The sequence below is a fragment of the Bos mutus genome, chromosome 4, assembly GCF_027580195.1.
Source record: "Bos mutus isolate GX-2022 chromosome 4, NWIPB_WYAK_1.1, whole genome shotgun sequence".
In the NCBI taxonomy this organism is placed as follows: domain Eukaryota; kingdom Metazoa; phylum Chordata; class Mammalia; order Artiodactyla; family Bovidae; genus Bos; species Bos mutus.
The window spans coordinates 105,974,777-105,991,570 of NC_091620.1; the positions used below are offsets into that span (position 1 = coordinate 105,974,777).

At 39.9% G+C, this 16,794-nt stretch overlaps 2 protein-coding genes across 2 annotated transcripts in view; one reads left to right on the plus strand and one right to left on the minus strand.

Moving 5' to 3' along the window:
* The window catches only part of PON3 (paraoxonase 3), a 37,924-nt gene extending 35,338 nt beyond the window's left edge, over positions 1-2,586 (plus strand). Inside the window, exon 9 of the mRNA XM_005909700.3 lies at positions 1,291-2,586. Within this exon, the coding sequence (XP_005909762.1) occupies positions 1,291-1,449 (159 nt within the window). The 3' untranslated portion in view covers positions 1,450-2,586. The remainder of the gene's footprint in view (positions 1-1,290) is intronic.
* ASB4 (ankyrin repeat and SOCS box containing 4) overlaps positions 1-16,794 on the minus strand; it is a 271,537-nt gene that overhangs the window by 248,510 nt on the left and 6,233 nt on the right. The window lies entirely within an intron of this gene.

The window sequence follows — 16,794 nt, forward strand, 5'->3', positions numbered from 1 at the left end:
TGCTATGCAGTACAGTAAAATAAATAAATAAAAATTAAAAAATTTTTTTTTTTATTAATAAATTAGTCACAACTTTTTTTTTTTTTGGCCACACCACATAGCTTGTGGGATCTTAGTTCTCAGACCAGAGACTGAACCCTTGGTGGTGAAATTGTGGAGTCCAAACCACTGGACCTCCAGGGAATTCCCTAGTCACAACTTCTTGACAAAAAACAACAACCAAAAAAAAAAATAATAATAATAATAACCCAAAACATCAAAAAATATAAAAAATACAGTCTGAGACTGGAGCCTGAAGAATGTCACCCTGAGCTAGCAAGCTACCCTAGCCTCAGATGTGTGCCTCACAAAGTGATACAAATTTTCTACATTTTCTACAAATGCCCAACAATAATGTCTGCTTTAAAAGAACAAAAGAAAATATGATCCATAGAATTATTTGAAAATTGCTTAGACTCTTTTTCATGTCTCCATTTTCAAGTTTAATCATTTGTTTATTTTAGGTAAGACTTCTTTCTTCACAATCTCTGATACCCTTTATTTTTGCTTGAGGCTAATGTTTACATGAGTTCCATCTTGAGTATTTCCATGTAACAAACCTGAGATAAAGTTGTAGGATCTTCCTTAAGATAGGAACTTAAAAAAAAAAAAAAAAAACCTCTACTAAACTCTGTTTTAATGAGATGTCGGTTTTCTTTAATTCACATCATGTCCTGATTGAGTGAACTTCAGCCAAGCTATTTGGAAACCTGAGCACTTATATATTTACTGATTAGCAAACTAAAGAGTGTTAATCCTACAGATCAAAAATAGGACTAGGCAGTTGTGTCAGACTGAATTCCAGAGTGTGCATTCTTTACACTTGCTTCCCTGAGTGGGGGCTGCAGCTGTGAAAACTACCATCCACAGGTTCTGGGTTGGTTTGGCTAGCTAACTCGCTGTCCCTTCATTATTTTGCTCCATGCTTACCTCCCCATGCTGTATGTCCAGTGAAAGGCAAGACCCTTTCTACAGAAGGAAGACTGTACATTCAATTAGATAAAAGCATTCATGGTTCTTACCTGTCTCTATAGAGATGCCCGAACTATCGAAATTGTGCAAACCATCTGTTGAGGAATTTGGCTGATGTGAGATTACTTTCATTAGAATAAGAAAAAAAAAAGACTGAAGATGCACAGATTTTAACTTACTGATTTCTGAGAATTGTACAAGTCCTGGAGTGTTTGGGAAAGAAAATGTCTCTGACAGCTGTTTGTTCTTATACTACTAATGAATGTTCTTTCTTGACAGGCACTTCGCATCCGGAACGCTTTGTCTGAGAAGCCCATGATAAGCACCATGTATGCCAACAATGGCTCGGTGCTTCAGGGCAGCTCTGTGGCTTCTGTGTATAGGGGGAAGCTTCTCATAGGCACTGTATTTCACAAAGCCCTGTACTGTGAGCTCTAGACTCCAGATATTCCCAAAAGTCTACACATTTGGTAAAAGTAAACCCCTAATCATATAAGTAGAACTCTAAGTAAATGACAAACACCAATAAAAGTGTGTCCAGCTTTTCTCATGCATAGACATAAAGAATCAGAGACATTACATAATATTCCCCTAATTGCAAGTTAAGTTAGTGACAAGAAACCAAACCTCTCAATTCTTTAACCAACTATTCCCAATATTCTTTCTACAATAAGACATGTGAGCTGTGATGAGTGAGGTGTCCAGCTTACTTGGTAGCTGTGTGGCAAAATTACCTCATACAGCTGTGCTGTTCTGAGCCTCCTGCAGTCCAGACCAGGAGAAGAGCTAATGTTCAAATACTTACAATTCGCCTTCTCTTCCTTCAATTGCATGAGGCACAAACTGCCAGTCACGTGCCCAACACATGGATAAAAGCAAGAACTGGCATTGTGAGACTGCCCAAGCCCTCCCTGAACTGGCATTCTCCCAATGCAGACACACAGGAAGTCAAATTCTGGAAAACCTGACAAAAGACAGATGGCACTGTCTACTTTGGGCCACAGCAGAGCTAATCTGATCTTTGTAACAGGTCATTATTCATGGTGGTATCTTGTCTCTGAAGTGAAGTGTTGTTATCAGCTTGACTCTGAACTAGGAGACAGGGCCTCAGAACTGTTAATTCTCAGCTGCTTTAAACTTGTTATTCTGGTTGATTCAGTAAACACTTATTAAGCAACATTCCACAGACTTGACCCTAAAAAATCTGAAATAAATAACACAGTATAGTACTGAAGTTCTGTCTAAGGACTCAACCTTAGTTTGACGAGAATGAATAGAAGTGTCCCTTTCTTGGTCAAAAATCAAGACAACCTTTAGCAAATCATTAACGTGGCTTAGTATACCCAAGCACCCCACCCCCTCCCCCTTCCCTTTTCTGTGAATTTTACTGAGAAGTGGTTGGTTGATATATTTTTCTCTTCTGAGGGTGGGGTGTTGGGGTGATTTCTTTATGTCCTAAGTCATTTTGCTCAGTTAGATGTAAGTTTTGTTGAAAAGTTTTGTAGCCAGATAAAATTCTACTTTTTAGCCCATGTAACCCTTTCTGATTTAGACAATAAAACTGTGGTTTCCAGACTTTCCTGGTTGTTCAGATGGTAAAGAATCCACCAGCAATGCAGGAGACCCGGGTTCCATCCCTGAGTCAGGAAGATCCCCTGGAGAAGGGAACGGCTACCCACTCCAGTATTCTTGCCTGGAGAATTCCTTGGACATAGGAGCCTGGCCGGCTACAGTCCATGGGGTCGCAAAGAATTGGACAAGACTGAGCAACTAAACACACAACACAAACTGTAGCTTCCATTGCTTTAGAGGATGAACGACTCGCAAAATGTTACAATCAGTTCTCAGATTTTACATTTCAAAAGGCCAACCATTAGGGAGTCACAGAGAAAAATAACTAACAGCATGTATATAGCCAGTTTTGGAAAATACAGCCTTTTTTTTTTTTTTTCCTGTCTTTAACCTGCACAACTGCAAATTAGATAAAGTTTATCTGACTAAGGAAGACTTGGAGAGCCAGAGATGAGAAGAATAAGCGTATTTAGATGTTGGTGGGTTCATAAGAATCTACCCTCTTCTTCTCGGGGCAATTTAGGAAAGGCTGCATGATAAAATCCCCAGAGAGATGGGGGGCAATCTCATTGCTAGGGACCAATATGTCCTTCCACAATGAAGGCCTAGGAGAGATAAAGCCCTGGTGTTTCCCTTCATGTAGGCACCTCCAAATCGTTATGCGATTACCTTGAGCCTCTTCCCTTACTTGGTTTGGGAAGGAGAGGGACTGCTCCCCACAGTAGATGCTACATTTTGATGATTCATTGTCTTTTCTTCCCCAGTCTTTCTGTTTAAATTGTCAGAGATGCAGGTGGGGATACTAGAGAGATGTTGAGCTCTTTGTTGAGCTCAGGAAAGTAAAGAGCAAAAACCAATGTGATTGACAGCTCCAAGATGGCCCCTAATGATGTCTGATTTCTGGTATTCATTCTCTTGCACAGTTCCCTCCTACATCAAATATGGCTTACTTGTGTAATTAACAGGATATTCCAGATGATGACGGGTGACTGTCAAGGCTAGGTTATACAAAAACTCTTCCATTTCTGTTTTGCTCACAAAATCTATGCATCATGATAAAAGTTTCTTACTGTGTTTAGATGCTAGATTCAGAAGTAATTTGTAATAGTCAACTAATGAAACAGAAAATCGAATATAGTGTAGAGATTAAACAAAAGCCAAAGTTCATTCTTTAAAAAAATAATAAAACCTGACACACATCTGGTGGGATTTATCAAGAAAAAAGAATGGCTCAAGTATCCAGTGTCAGAAATGAAAAATAAGACAAGCAGATGCTGTAGACATTAGAGAGAGAAAAAGGGTTTGATGCACCAGCTTGTGCCAACGAATTTGAAATTTTTATGAAAGGAACAAACTCCTGGAAAAAAATAACACTATTAATTGAGGTAAGGCTAAGCTATTGTAACATACAAAATGAAACATATGATGCCTTAAAAAATAGATGATAAGTTTTTCTTTTATTGTCCAGTTTTTAGGAGAGAGATCAATATGGCAGCTTCCCTTGATGGGGCCATTCAGAGACATCACTGGTTAGGTTTTGCAGGAAAGAGAAAGCGCACTCAGATGGGGCTATTGAGGGAAGTTCTTTAAGGGGAGTATAGATACAAGGGTGGGAATGTAAAAAGAAACTAGTAAGACAAAGTCTAATACTCCGTTGTTAGCAATGGAGTAAGAGAAATGTTGGGGGTTTTCCAGGGACTGTTTCCAGCCCTAGGTTTGAAGGAACAAGGGAGTAGAAGCAGTTACTAGAACCAAAAGAGAGTAGATGAAGTGGAGACTCTCCCAACAGATGCTCTTGTCACTGGTAGGATGCAGCTAACCTATGACAACTCAGCAGAGAGAACAGAGGGAATGAATATCTTGACTGAACTCCCCTTCCACCCTCCCAAATCCATAAGGCAGGGAGCTATTAATGGAGGCCAGAAAGCCTCCCAGGACACAGAGCAAAGGGGAATAGTGTACAGAGTGAATACTAAGCAGCAGAAAGCTTCATCATGTTGCTGCACCACAGCTAGGTAACTATAGTTATCCACATGGTTGAAGCTCGTTCACCCTCATTTCTGTATTTCATCAAGCTGGAAGGAGAGAAAGACTGGAAGATGTCAGGGAGAGATACCCCATGTCTTAAGTCCCAGGACCAGAAATGGTAGCCATTACTTTTACTCTCTCACCAATGGTAAAAACCGCATGGCATCACCTAACAAACTGCAGGGGGAAACGGGTGATGTAATACAACTGGAGAGACATACGTTCGAGGACGAAGAACGAATACATTTTGGTGTACAGCTAGTGTTCTGTGCCACAGTCTAGCCTCTGGTCACAGCAACAGTCCAGTCTTCTCTCACACACTGTATCCCTCACCAAGAAAGATAACTCCAAGCCCCACCCAATTTCTCCCTTCCGTTCAAAGCACAGGATCTGAGGGTGATGCTTTGATCTCTACATTAGGTCCAGATGTGGCTACATGGGGTAGCCTAGAAAATAAAATATTGTTCCCACAACACATCCAATTACAATGGTTGAGTATGAGCAGAATATCAATAATAAAAAATAATAAACAGTTGTTTCTTCTCTTAAAAGAAAGACTAGAATACACTTAGCAGTCTCTGGTCCATACCAATGAGATTATTCCACCTGGGAGGAAATGAGGTTAGTGTCTTAGTAATGGTGTATTTTTCTAGGTCCCCGTGAGTCCAAATTTTACCCTTTTGGAATTCTTTCTAGTACATTATGCTTTAAGACCACACTGAAAGTGAGTCTTAGAAATACTATGTAATTTTAGTAGCCTCCTTCTTACAGGTATATGTTTGAAAATCTGAGGACATTTCCAGGTTAGATTTTTAGTTGCTTATGCAATAAAATAGCTTAGAATTTGACAGGATTCAGCATCTGTTTATTTCCAGTAATTGCCATGTGCCAGCAACAAATTCAGATTCCTTTTTGGGACACAGTTTTCAAGCTTAATTTACTTCCTGTTTTCCATGTCTACGCATTTCTCTCTCCCTTACCTAAATGCTGCCTCCTTTGAGGCCATTTGAGGGAATGGGTGAAAGGAGACAAAGTGGTGAATACATCCCACAGTGCTGGCGAGCTTGGTTTTCCTAACTAGGAGGTATTTGAGAAAGGCTATGAGCTGTAGCCAGTTTTCCTCCTGCTGCTGGGGCACAGCACCACATTTCTAGATCTCCTCTACAGCCTCTGCTTTAGGCCTGCTAGTTCTTACCTGAACACATAATTTTATCACTGTCCTGTACTAAAAATGTCAAGGACCAACCAACCAACACACAACATTCCGGTTGCTCTTTGGGGAAATGGCCGGCCTTTCGAGTTATTGTAGGAAATGTTTTTCCTAAATATTTGTGTGATGATGTTACAAGGATTTCCAGTTTTTCAGCCTGTAAAATTCTTCAACTCTTATCTAACCACATATTTAAGGTTATTTTTTGAACCCCACTTCTATGTTCCAATTCCTGTATTTTTAAGGTCACAGTAAGCTGTTGTAACAGGCTTCCCAGGTGGCGCTAGTGGTAATGAATATGCCTGCCAATGCAGGAGAAATAAAAGATGCGGGCTCGATCCCTGGGTTGGAAGATCCCCTGGAGGAGGGTATGGCAACCCACTCCAGTATTCTTGCCTGGAGAATCCCATGGACAGAAGAGCCTGGCGGGCTACAGTCCATGGGGTCAAAAAGAGTTGGACAAGACTAAAGCAACTAAGAATGCACGCACACTAGCTGTTGTAATAAAGATCCCTTGTATATAGTGGCTTAAAGATAGTACATCATAGTGTGTAGGAGCACAGACTGGGGAGTCCAGCTTTCTGGATTTGAACCCCAGTTCAGTTATTTACTAACTGTGCAACTCTGGCCTTCTCTGAGTTTCAGTTTTCTCTTCTTTAAAATAGAGGTAATAAGACTAATTAGCACTTACAGTTTTTAAGAGGATTAAAAGAGTTAATATTTATAAAATCTAGAACAGTACTTGTTATATGCCAGTGTTATATATATGGTTCCTCATTTTAGAAAAATATTTATAATCTCTTTCACGTCAGAGATCTCAGATAACAGTTTCTCAGATCAGCATGAAAATTCTGATCCTTGTGGTACTCCAGGGATCTAGCAGTTCTCATGCAAGAGAGTATATTTTGTAGGGCATTAACATCTTCATGAAAAATCATCATATTGGTGTCCATCCCAAACAAAAGCAAAAGAAAGTATGAGGAAACATGCCAAATATCTTCAGGCTCAACCTGGAAATGGCACTTCTGTTGACACAATTAATAAAGGGTATCATAGGGCAATACCTAACTGGAAGAGAAGCTGGGAAATATAGTTCAGCTGGGTTTCTTTATGCCCAGAGAGGAAGGGTTTGGGTAAGTAGCCAGTGTCCTCTATCATAGTTCCTTCACTGACTCAAGACGAGTTTATAAATCATGACTCTATTACCATTAAAGAAATTGTGTTTGTAATAAAAGTTCTTCAAATTAAAAGAAACAACACTAGAGATAACCAAACGTTAATAAAGTTGAAATGGATAAACAGATTGTAGTAAATTCATACAGTGAAACAGTAAACAGCAATGTATACAACTAGTGCTATTTGAAACATGGAAGAATTTCATGAATAATGTTGAGCTACTACTACTACTAAGTTGCTTCAGTCGTGTCCGACTCTGTGTGACCCCATAGACGGCAGCCCACCAGGCTTCCCCGTCCCTTTCTCCAGGCAAGAACACTGGAGTGGGTTGCCATTTCCTTCTCCAATGCATGAAAGTGAAAAGCGAAAGTGAAGTCACTCAGTCGTGTCCAACTCTTAGCGACCCCATGGACTGCAGCCTACCAGGCTCCTCCGTCCATGGGATTTTCCAGGCAAGAGAACTGGAGTGGGTTGATTGCCTTCTCCAAATGTTGAGCTAAAGAAAATAAAAATTAATACAAAAAGTATTAAAATGATTTTATTTGGAAGGAATCCCCAAAAAGGCAAAATCAAACAATTGTTTGGGGATGCATGCTTAGATGGATACATTAGAGAGAACAGGGAAATGATGGTTATCACAAAAGTTAGTATAGTGGTTGCCTATCCTAAGGTGGGATTGTAGTCAGGCCAGGATACATGGGAAAACTTCTGGAGTGCTGGCATTATTGCATTTCCTGACTTGGATGGTGTTTTACATTGCTATTACTTTATAATTTTTCTATAACTATATGTATTTTATATACTTTTGAGTATACACAATGTACCTCACAATAGATTTTTTTATGTGTATGGACAAGCTAAGTCAATTTCAGAAAATAAAAATGAAGGGCAGGGATAGGTCTAATAATAAAAACAGTCTAGTATTTGTGCAAGAAAAAGATGAACAGACCAATGGAATAGAACAGAGATCTCAGAAATATATTTCTGCCTGGGGAATTCAAGTAAGATAAAATTAGCAGCACCAATTAATAGGGTCAGGATGTTTGTTTAGGAAATGGAAGTGGGAAAACCAACTGACATTATGCAAGGAAATAAACCTATGTCCTACCTAACATTACTAGGTAACTACTGAGCAAGGATCTACAGTATAACCTTTAGAGTTAATAGGAGACAGTATAGGAAAGTATCTATGACCTAAGGATAGGGAATGATTTCTGACACAATGTTTCAAAAATAGAAACTCTAAGACAAGAAAGTTGATTGAACTTGAGTCATCAAACTTAAGGATTTCCATTCAGTGAAGGACACCATTCACAAAGATTATAGATGAATATCAGAATGAGAAATATTTGAAATGTTAAACTGACAACATATTAAAGAGTAGAATATACTAGGAACTCTTGAGAATAACAAAGTGGAGACAGTAACCCCAAGGAATAACAGGCAATAATGTGAAGAGGCACTTTGCAGAAGAGGGGAGAAATGAAGCACATGAAAAGCTTAGAATCTTCAATTATCAGAGAAGTGCCAATTAAAACAGCACTCTAAAATCACTTTATACCTATTACTACTACTACTACTACTACTACTACTACTACTACTAAGTCGCTTCAGTAGTGTCCGACTCTGTGTGACCCCACAGACAGCAGCCCACCAGGCTCCACCGTCCCTGGGATTCTCCAGGCAAGAACACTGGAGTGGGTTGCCATTTCCTTCTCCAGTGCATGAAAGTGAAAAGTAAAAGTGAAGTCGCTCAGTCGTGTCCGACTCTTCGCGACCCCATGGACTGTAGCCCACCAGGCTCCTCTGTCCATGGGATTTTCCAGGCAAGAGGACTGGAGTGGGGTGCCATTATACCTATTAGACTAGCAAAATTAAAAGACTCAACATTGTTGAGTACTGACAGAAAGTTAAGGGTATATGGAACTTCCTGCACTGTTTGTGGGACTGAAGATAATTTTGGCCACAATAAATAAGACCCAGAGCTCAAGGAATCATAAGAACTGTAGGATTCAGAACCACGCCTGCAGTCAAACTAGCAGAGCAGATGCTTGCTATACTGCCTCTTTGCTCAAGGTTTCAAATTTCAGTCTTGCTCAAGCCCTTCTGATTTGTGGCACAAAATCACACCCTGTACTGTTACTTCAAGAACTGTGGAAGTATACGTTCTAGTTATCACCTCTGAAGGGTAAGAAGGTGCATGAGAAGGGAGTATCTGACTCCCCCCATATTCACCCACACCCCTGCTGAAGTTCAGACACTGTTAGGTTACAAAATCTCCCTACATGGTTCGAATATATAGCCAGGATTTTAAAACACTGTACCCAAAGGATGTTGGAAAAGAGGTGGAAGGTGCTGAGTTCGTGTCTCTACCACACCATCACAGAAGACCTGGTTGCACACATAATATTATTGATGTACTTGTGTTCAAACTATTATACATCACAATAGTGCAGGAAATTGTCTACAGCAAAACACAAATCACTTACTTTTTGCCAAAATTCCATTTTCCCATGCAATGAGGTTGTTTAGAAAATAATTTATTTGAGATGTAAAACACCATAATTAGCATAGAAAAGGGGAAGTGAGGAAATCCAAGAAGAACATGCTTAAGTAGGAATAGAGAATGTAATGGAAACTTTTAACATACAATTTGATACTCTGTACCACAGACAGAGCAGAAAAAGCTGGGTTCATCAGGGATAGTTTTGGGAAATGGAGCTCTGTGGTTTCTAACAGCTAACTGGTATATCACATGAACCTGTAAAATGTCATTGATTCCATTAAGAAGTAAAACCTAAATGAAGTACAGTTGGAACATTCTCTGGACTATTGGCAATTTTCATTACAGAAAAAAAGAGTGGCTTCTGTAGTGAATCTGAAGATTGTCTGTGGATAGAATGTAAGTTCAAGATCTTTGGTAAACAGATTATCAGTGGATTCTAGATGAGTCCACTGGTACTGAAAATAAATCACACTGTATGCTAAAAGTCACACACAAACACACACACTATAGAATTAATGGAAACAATAAAGTTAGATGTGCCCTACCATTAATAGGTTTAAATATTTTGATCCTTCTCCTTTTCTTGTCTTGCTACCTTTCCAGAATTTTTCCTGATGAGCACTCTCTCAATAAAACATGAACTTTTAAAATCCTCTACTTCCAAGGAATCAGACATTGACCTTCACCATGACTCCCATCAGCCCAAGAGAAAAGCTGGGTTCAGTTCAGTTCAGTCGCTTAGTTGTGTCCGACTCTTTGCGACCCCATGAACCGCAGCACACCAGGCCTCCCTGTCCATCACCAACTCCCGGAGTTCACTCAGACTCATGTCCATCGAGTCAGTGATGCCATCCAGCCATCTCATCCTCTGTTGTCCCCTTCTCCTCCTGCCCCCAATCCCTCCCAGCATCAGAGTCTTTTCCAATGAGTCAACTCTTCGCATGAGGTGGCCAAAATACTGGAGTTTCAGCTTTAGCATCATTAGATATTCACTTTCCCAACCTCTATGGTAGGTTGGATAACTATTGCCCAAGTATCCTTGTTCTCTTCTTGGTATGCTATTCTCAGTGGCTGGCAATACGTCTCTGCTAATGAACTTGAAGAGTGGTCACATGGCTTACTATGGGCCATGAAATGTTGGTAAAGCAACACATGCCACTTCTTCCAGGTAGAAATATCAAGTGTCCGTGTTTCACTGTGTCTCTTCTCTGTTTGCCTCCAAACTGGTAATGTCTTAGATGCCCTGTGCTCTGCTAGACTGCATCCTGGATTGGTGATGACAGGAAGCAGAGCTGCAGCCAACTTGCAATGGACACGTGGCATAAGTGATAAACAAACCATTGTTGTAAGCCTCTGTTGTAGCACATTACAGTATTCTTTTTCATTTATTACATATAGTATTTCATTGTATGAATATCCCACAATTTATTTATCCATTCTACTACTGATGAACACTTATACGGCATCCAGGTTTTTGGGGTTTTTTTAATTATAAACTAAGCTGCAATGAACCTTCTTGTAGAGTGTATTTTAATACACATATGTAAACATTTCTGTTGAGTATACATGCAAATTGGAGTTAGTAGTAGGATACACTCATGTCCAGCACATAATTTAGTTACACACAAGTATATGTTCAGTTCTGCAAGGTAGTCATTCCACTAATAATGCTGGAGAGTTCCTGTTGCTCCACTTTCTTTCTTTGTTTTAAATAGGAGATTCAATGTCTTTAATAAATGTAAAATTTATTGAGATTTTTCTGTTTCTTCTTGTGCATTTTTTGTAAGTTTAGAATTTCATCATTTTCATCTAAATTTTCAAATTTAGTGGAATAAAGCAGTTCATAATACATTTTTATTTTATAAAAATATTTTTAGGACCTGTGGTAATATTCTTTTTAGATTTTGTAACCTCTCTCTGTCTTACTAAAGATTTATAAATTTTAGTACTATTTTCAATAATCATTTTTTAAATATTTTGTCCTCTGATTTTTTTAATGTGGTAAAACCCCCATAAAATTCACCATTTGGAAATATACAATTCAGTGGCATTTAATACATTCACAGTATCATGCAACTATCATTACTATTTAGTGCCAGAATATTTTCATTACCCCAAAAAGGAAAGCCATGTCCATTAAGCCATTCTCTGTCACCCTTTTCCCCTACTCCTAGTAACTACTAGCTGCTCTCTCTCTGTGCATTTGTCTATCCTGGCTACTGCACATAAATGGAATCACAGTTCGCAGGCCTCTGTCACTCAGCGTAACATTCTCAAAGTGCCACCGTGTTGTAGCATGCATCAGGACTTCATCTTATGACTCAACAGCTTTCTACACAATGAGTATTTTCTCCTTGTTTTCTATTTCATAGATCGCTGGTCTTTTTATCATTTCTATCGTTCAACTTTATGTTTTTCAGTTTTGGAGATGAGTTAGATAACTGTTGTGAAGTGGTATAGTAGTGTTTGTTTTTGCTTTACATACTTTGAAATTCTATTTCTGAAGTGTTAGTTGCTCAGTCATGTCTGACTCTCTGCAAACCCATAGGCTTTCCTGGTGGCTCAGATGGTAAAGAATCTTCCTGCATTGTAGAAGAAGCAGGTTTGATCCCTGGGTCAGGAATTCCATGGACAGAGGAGCCTGGCAGGCTACAGTCCATGGGGTTGCAAAGAGTCGGACATGACTGAGTGACTAACACTTTCTGTTTTTAGATACACTTAAATTTAGGATCACCAAAGCTGGACATACATATCTGAAACTCCTCCATTTCCTAACTTAATGACTTTGCATAAAACAGGGATAATAACATTGGCCCTATCTCACCTACCAAGATGTTGTGAGGTGAAAGCACTTTTTCTATTCTTGGATAGAACTTTATTATTTGCACTGCAGTTGCTTTATTTCTGCATAGCAGTTTCATAGATTTTCTCCATTTATTTCATGTAATAAACCCACAGGAATTATCTTCATTTTATTTCTGCTACTATAGAATTTCAGAAAATGACCATGAATCCAGGATTCAAGTCTGGTGGTTTTTGAGTTGGTTTTTTGGTTTTGTTTTGTATTTTTACTAGAGATGCCTCAAGCAGAATAGTGTTATTGGAGTTCTTAGGACATTGGAACTTCATACTTGCAGACACTTGAGAACATTGCAATTACTGCCAACCAGGTTCAGCAACTTCTAAAGGAAGAACAGCAAGTGCAGCCACAAGATCAACTCTTTGTGCCTGCACAGAATTAAGCTTGGCAGATTTGGTTCTGGCTCTCTGCCAATGCATTGACAGGTTCTACTGAATAGTCAGTGAGTTCAGGTTTGTGTAAGAATTAGTAGATGTGCTTTTTACAAAATATATTTAAGAACTAACATTTCAATGTGTGCAAATAACTATTTAGCATGTGAGGAGTAAAAGGGGAAAGGAAATGAATGATAAAAGTCTGGGTGATACCTGAGACAGGACTTTAAAAAATATTAGATTATAAGTTGCTGTGATAAGAAGGAATTCTAAGTTTAAAAAACCTGCAAAGCTTCCCCTTAATTTTAAACTTTTGTATTTCATGGATTCCATTATAATTTTTTATACATTTTAACAACTCTTAAATAGGAAATTGCTGTATAATTGATAGTTTTTAAAGAATTATGTTGTAGATTGTTTTTTTCTTTTCTAGTGGCACATAAAATAACAAAACAATTAAAGTAGTAAAATAATAAACATAAGACCTATGATACTTTAAAGTTAATAAATTATGGCATATTAAAGTATTCCAGAGGCTCCAGGAATGGTTGTCAAACATTTATTCAGTTATTGAACAATGTATATTGAGCATCTAACCTGTGTTAGGTGCTATACCAGATATCAAACTATAACAATGAAGGCATTGTTATATAGGTTTATAGCCTAGTGAATAGAACAAAACAGTAGTAAGATACTAATAATAAACACAGAGTGGTAAGAATAATAAAGAAGCATTGTGTATACAAGAAGGGTATTGAAGATTTAAGGGCCAAGAAAGACTACCTGAAATATGTTCTAAACTGACATCTGAAAGAACAAGATGTGGACATGTCAACACTGAGGAATAGAGAGGTTTTGGAAAAAACTGTTTCAAACAAAAGAGTAGGTACAGAGGCCCAGAGGAAGAGTTCCACAGAGAGTTATTTCAAAGTAATTGATGACTCTGTGCAACCCGAGACGGCAGCCCACCAGGCTCCCCTGTCCCTGGGATTCTCCAGGCAAGAACACTGGAGTGGGTTGCCATTTCCTTCTCCAGTGCATGAAAGTGAAAAGTGAAAGTGAAGTCGCTCAGTGGTATCCGACCCTCAGCGACCCCATGGACTGCAGCCTTCCAGGCTCCTCCATCCATGGGATTTTCCAGGCAAGAGTACTGGAGTGGGGTGTCATTGCCTTCTCCAAGTAATTGACAGTCCACGGCAAATCATTCACCGGTCAAGAGTTTTCACTTTTTTTTGGACGAGGCATCACAGGCTTCAAGGCTGGACATGTGAAACCACAGAAAGGGCACGTGAGTATTTTGTGGGTGTGTGAATCCAAGGAGGGACTTTACTGCCTTCAGCAGTTTCAAAGCTGGTTGAGTCCGTTCAAGAGAAGTTAAGAATCTGTGCTCTAAGATCTGACAGAGTGGAACAAGCAAATTGAAAAGGATACTCATATACTGTATAATTTATACAATGAATGAATTAGTTAACAAATCAACCAGGTCAGAAGAGTAGGAAGTGGCCTCTCTTCTCTATTCTTCAACCTGCCCTTCAGTCCCATGTCTTCCTTCCTTCCTTTATCCTCATCCTTTGCCATTTATCCCTTCTTTTACCCCTTCTCCAAATTTTTGAATATGAAGCAGAGGACGGCAATCTGCCAAGAACTATGTGAGTGATCTTGGAAGCTGATCTCACCCCCTCCATCCCATCCTAGTAGAGCTTTCAGATGAGACTACAGCTCTACTGGTGGCGTTAGTGGTAAAGAACTCACCTGCCAATGCAAAAGACGAAGGAGATGTGGGTTTGATCCCTGGGTCAGGAAGATTCCCCTGGAGGAGGGCATAACAACCCACTCCAGTATTCTTGCCTGAAGAATCCCATGGACAGAGGAGCCTGACAGGCTACAGTCTATAGCATCCCAAAGAGTCAGACACAACTGAAGCAACTTAGCACACACGCACAGCTCTATTAGTCAGGGCTCTCCAGAAAAAGAGGATGGCTAGAGAGAGAGAGATAAGAGGAGATTTATTGTGGAACTGGCTCACAGGATTACAGAAGTTGATATATGCCAAGATATGCTACCTGCAAGCTGGAGAACCAGGTATAATTCAGTCCAGTCTGAAGGCCTAAGAGAGGAGGGGGCCACTGGTATAAGTCCCAGAGTTTGAAGGCCTGAGAATTAGAAGCTTCAGTATCCAAGGGCAGGAAAGGATGATGTGCCAGCTCAAGTAAAGAGTGAGAGAAGTCATCCCTTCTCTACCTTGTTATTCTCTTCAGGCCCTCAACAGCCTGGGTGATGCCCACTCACATTGATGAGAATTGATCTTATGTACTGATTCAAATGCTAATCTCTTCTGGGATTACTGTCACAGTTGCACACAATAATGTTTTACCAGCAACGGGTCATCTCTGAGCCCAGTCAAATTGACACATGAAATTAACCATCAGAGCAACTCTGACTGTCAGTTCATGAGATACCTCAAGTCAGAGGTATTTAGCTATGCCATGCTGATTCCTGACCCACAGAAACTATGGGTTTATCAAGAGACAGGAAATGTCTTCTGACTGTGAGATTGTTATGTAATTTGTTGTGTAGCAGTAAACAATTAATATAGAAGTAGAGCCTACGACTGATACGCCTGTGTAAGGAGACGTGAGAGAAAGAGGTGGATGAACAAAAACATCTAGGTTTGGAGTTTGAGCAACTAGATGGTAGTGGTGCTATTTATTAAAGTGTGGAGGGTTTGGAGGATATAACATGCTGGCGTGAGGGAATCAATAATTCTGGTTTAGAGACATTTTGAAGAGACTATAAGACACCCCAGTGGAAGTGTCAACCAGGCAGCCAGTTAGTGAGCACAAAGCCATCATTAGAGCTCACCAGCCATAATCATCCTTCATCTTTGCGTGCTCAGTCATGTTTGGCTCTGTGACCCTATGGACTGTAGCCCACCATGTTCCTCTGTCCGTGGGGTTCTCTAAGCAAGAATATTAGAGTGGCTTGCATTTCCTACTTCAGAGGATCTTCCTGACCCAGGGATCAAACCTGCACCTCTTGTGACTCCTGCATTGGCAGGCAGATTCTTTACCACTGCGCTACCTGGGAAAGTATATATATGCTCACCAGCCAATCAGTCTAATGTCTAATAAGGGACCACTTTTTGCCAGCCTCTTTTTATGCCCTGGGGTCATAGTACAGAAAAGACAAAAACTCTGACCTTAAGGAGCTTCCATTCCATTCAGTTCAGTTCAGTTCAGTCGCTCAGTCGTGTCCCACTCTTTGCGACCCCATGAATCGCAGCACGCCAGGCCTCCCTGTCCATCACCAACTCCCAGAATTCATTCAGACTCACGTCCATTGAGTCAGTGATGCCATCCAGCCATCTCATCCTCGGTCATCCCCTTCTCCTCCTGCCCCCAATCCCTCCCAGCATCAGAGTCTTTTCCAGTGAGTCAACTCTTCTCATGAGGTGGCCAAAGTACAGGAGTTTCAGCTTTAACATCAGTCCTTCCAAAGAAATCCCAGGGCTGATCTCCTTTAGAATGGACTGGTTGGATCTCCTTGCAGTCCAAGGGATTCTCAGGAGTCTTCTCCAACACCACAGTTCAAAAGAATCAATTCTTCGGTGCTCAGCTTTCTTCACAGTCCAACTCTCACATCCATACATGACCACTGGAAAAACCATAACCTTAACTAGACAGACCTTTGTTGGCAAAGTAATGTCTCTGCTTTTCAATATGCTATCTAGGTTGGTCATAACTTTCCTTCCAAGGAGTAAGCGTCTTTTAATTTCATAGCTTCAGTCACCATCTGCAGTGATTTTGGAGCCCCCAAAAATAAAGTCTGACACTGTATCTACTGTTTCCCCATCTATTTCCCATGAAGTGATGGGACCAGATGCCATGATCTTCGTTTTCTGAATGTTGAGCTTTAAGCCAACTTTTTCACTCTCCACTTTCACTTTCATCAAGAGGCTTTTTAGTTCCTCTTCACTTTCTGCCATAAGAGTGGTGTCATCTGCATATCTGAGGTTATTGATATTTCTCCCAGCAATCTTGATTCCAGCTTGTGCTTC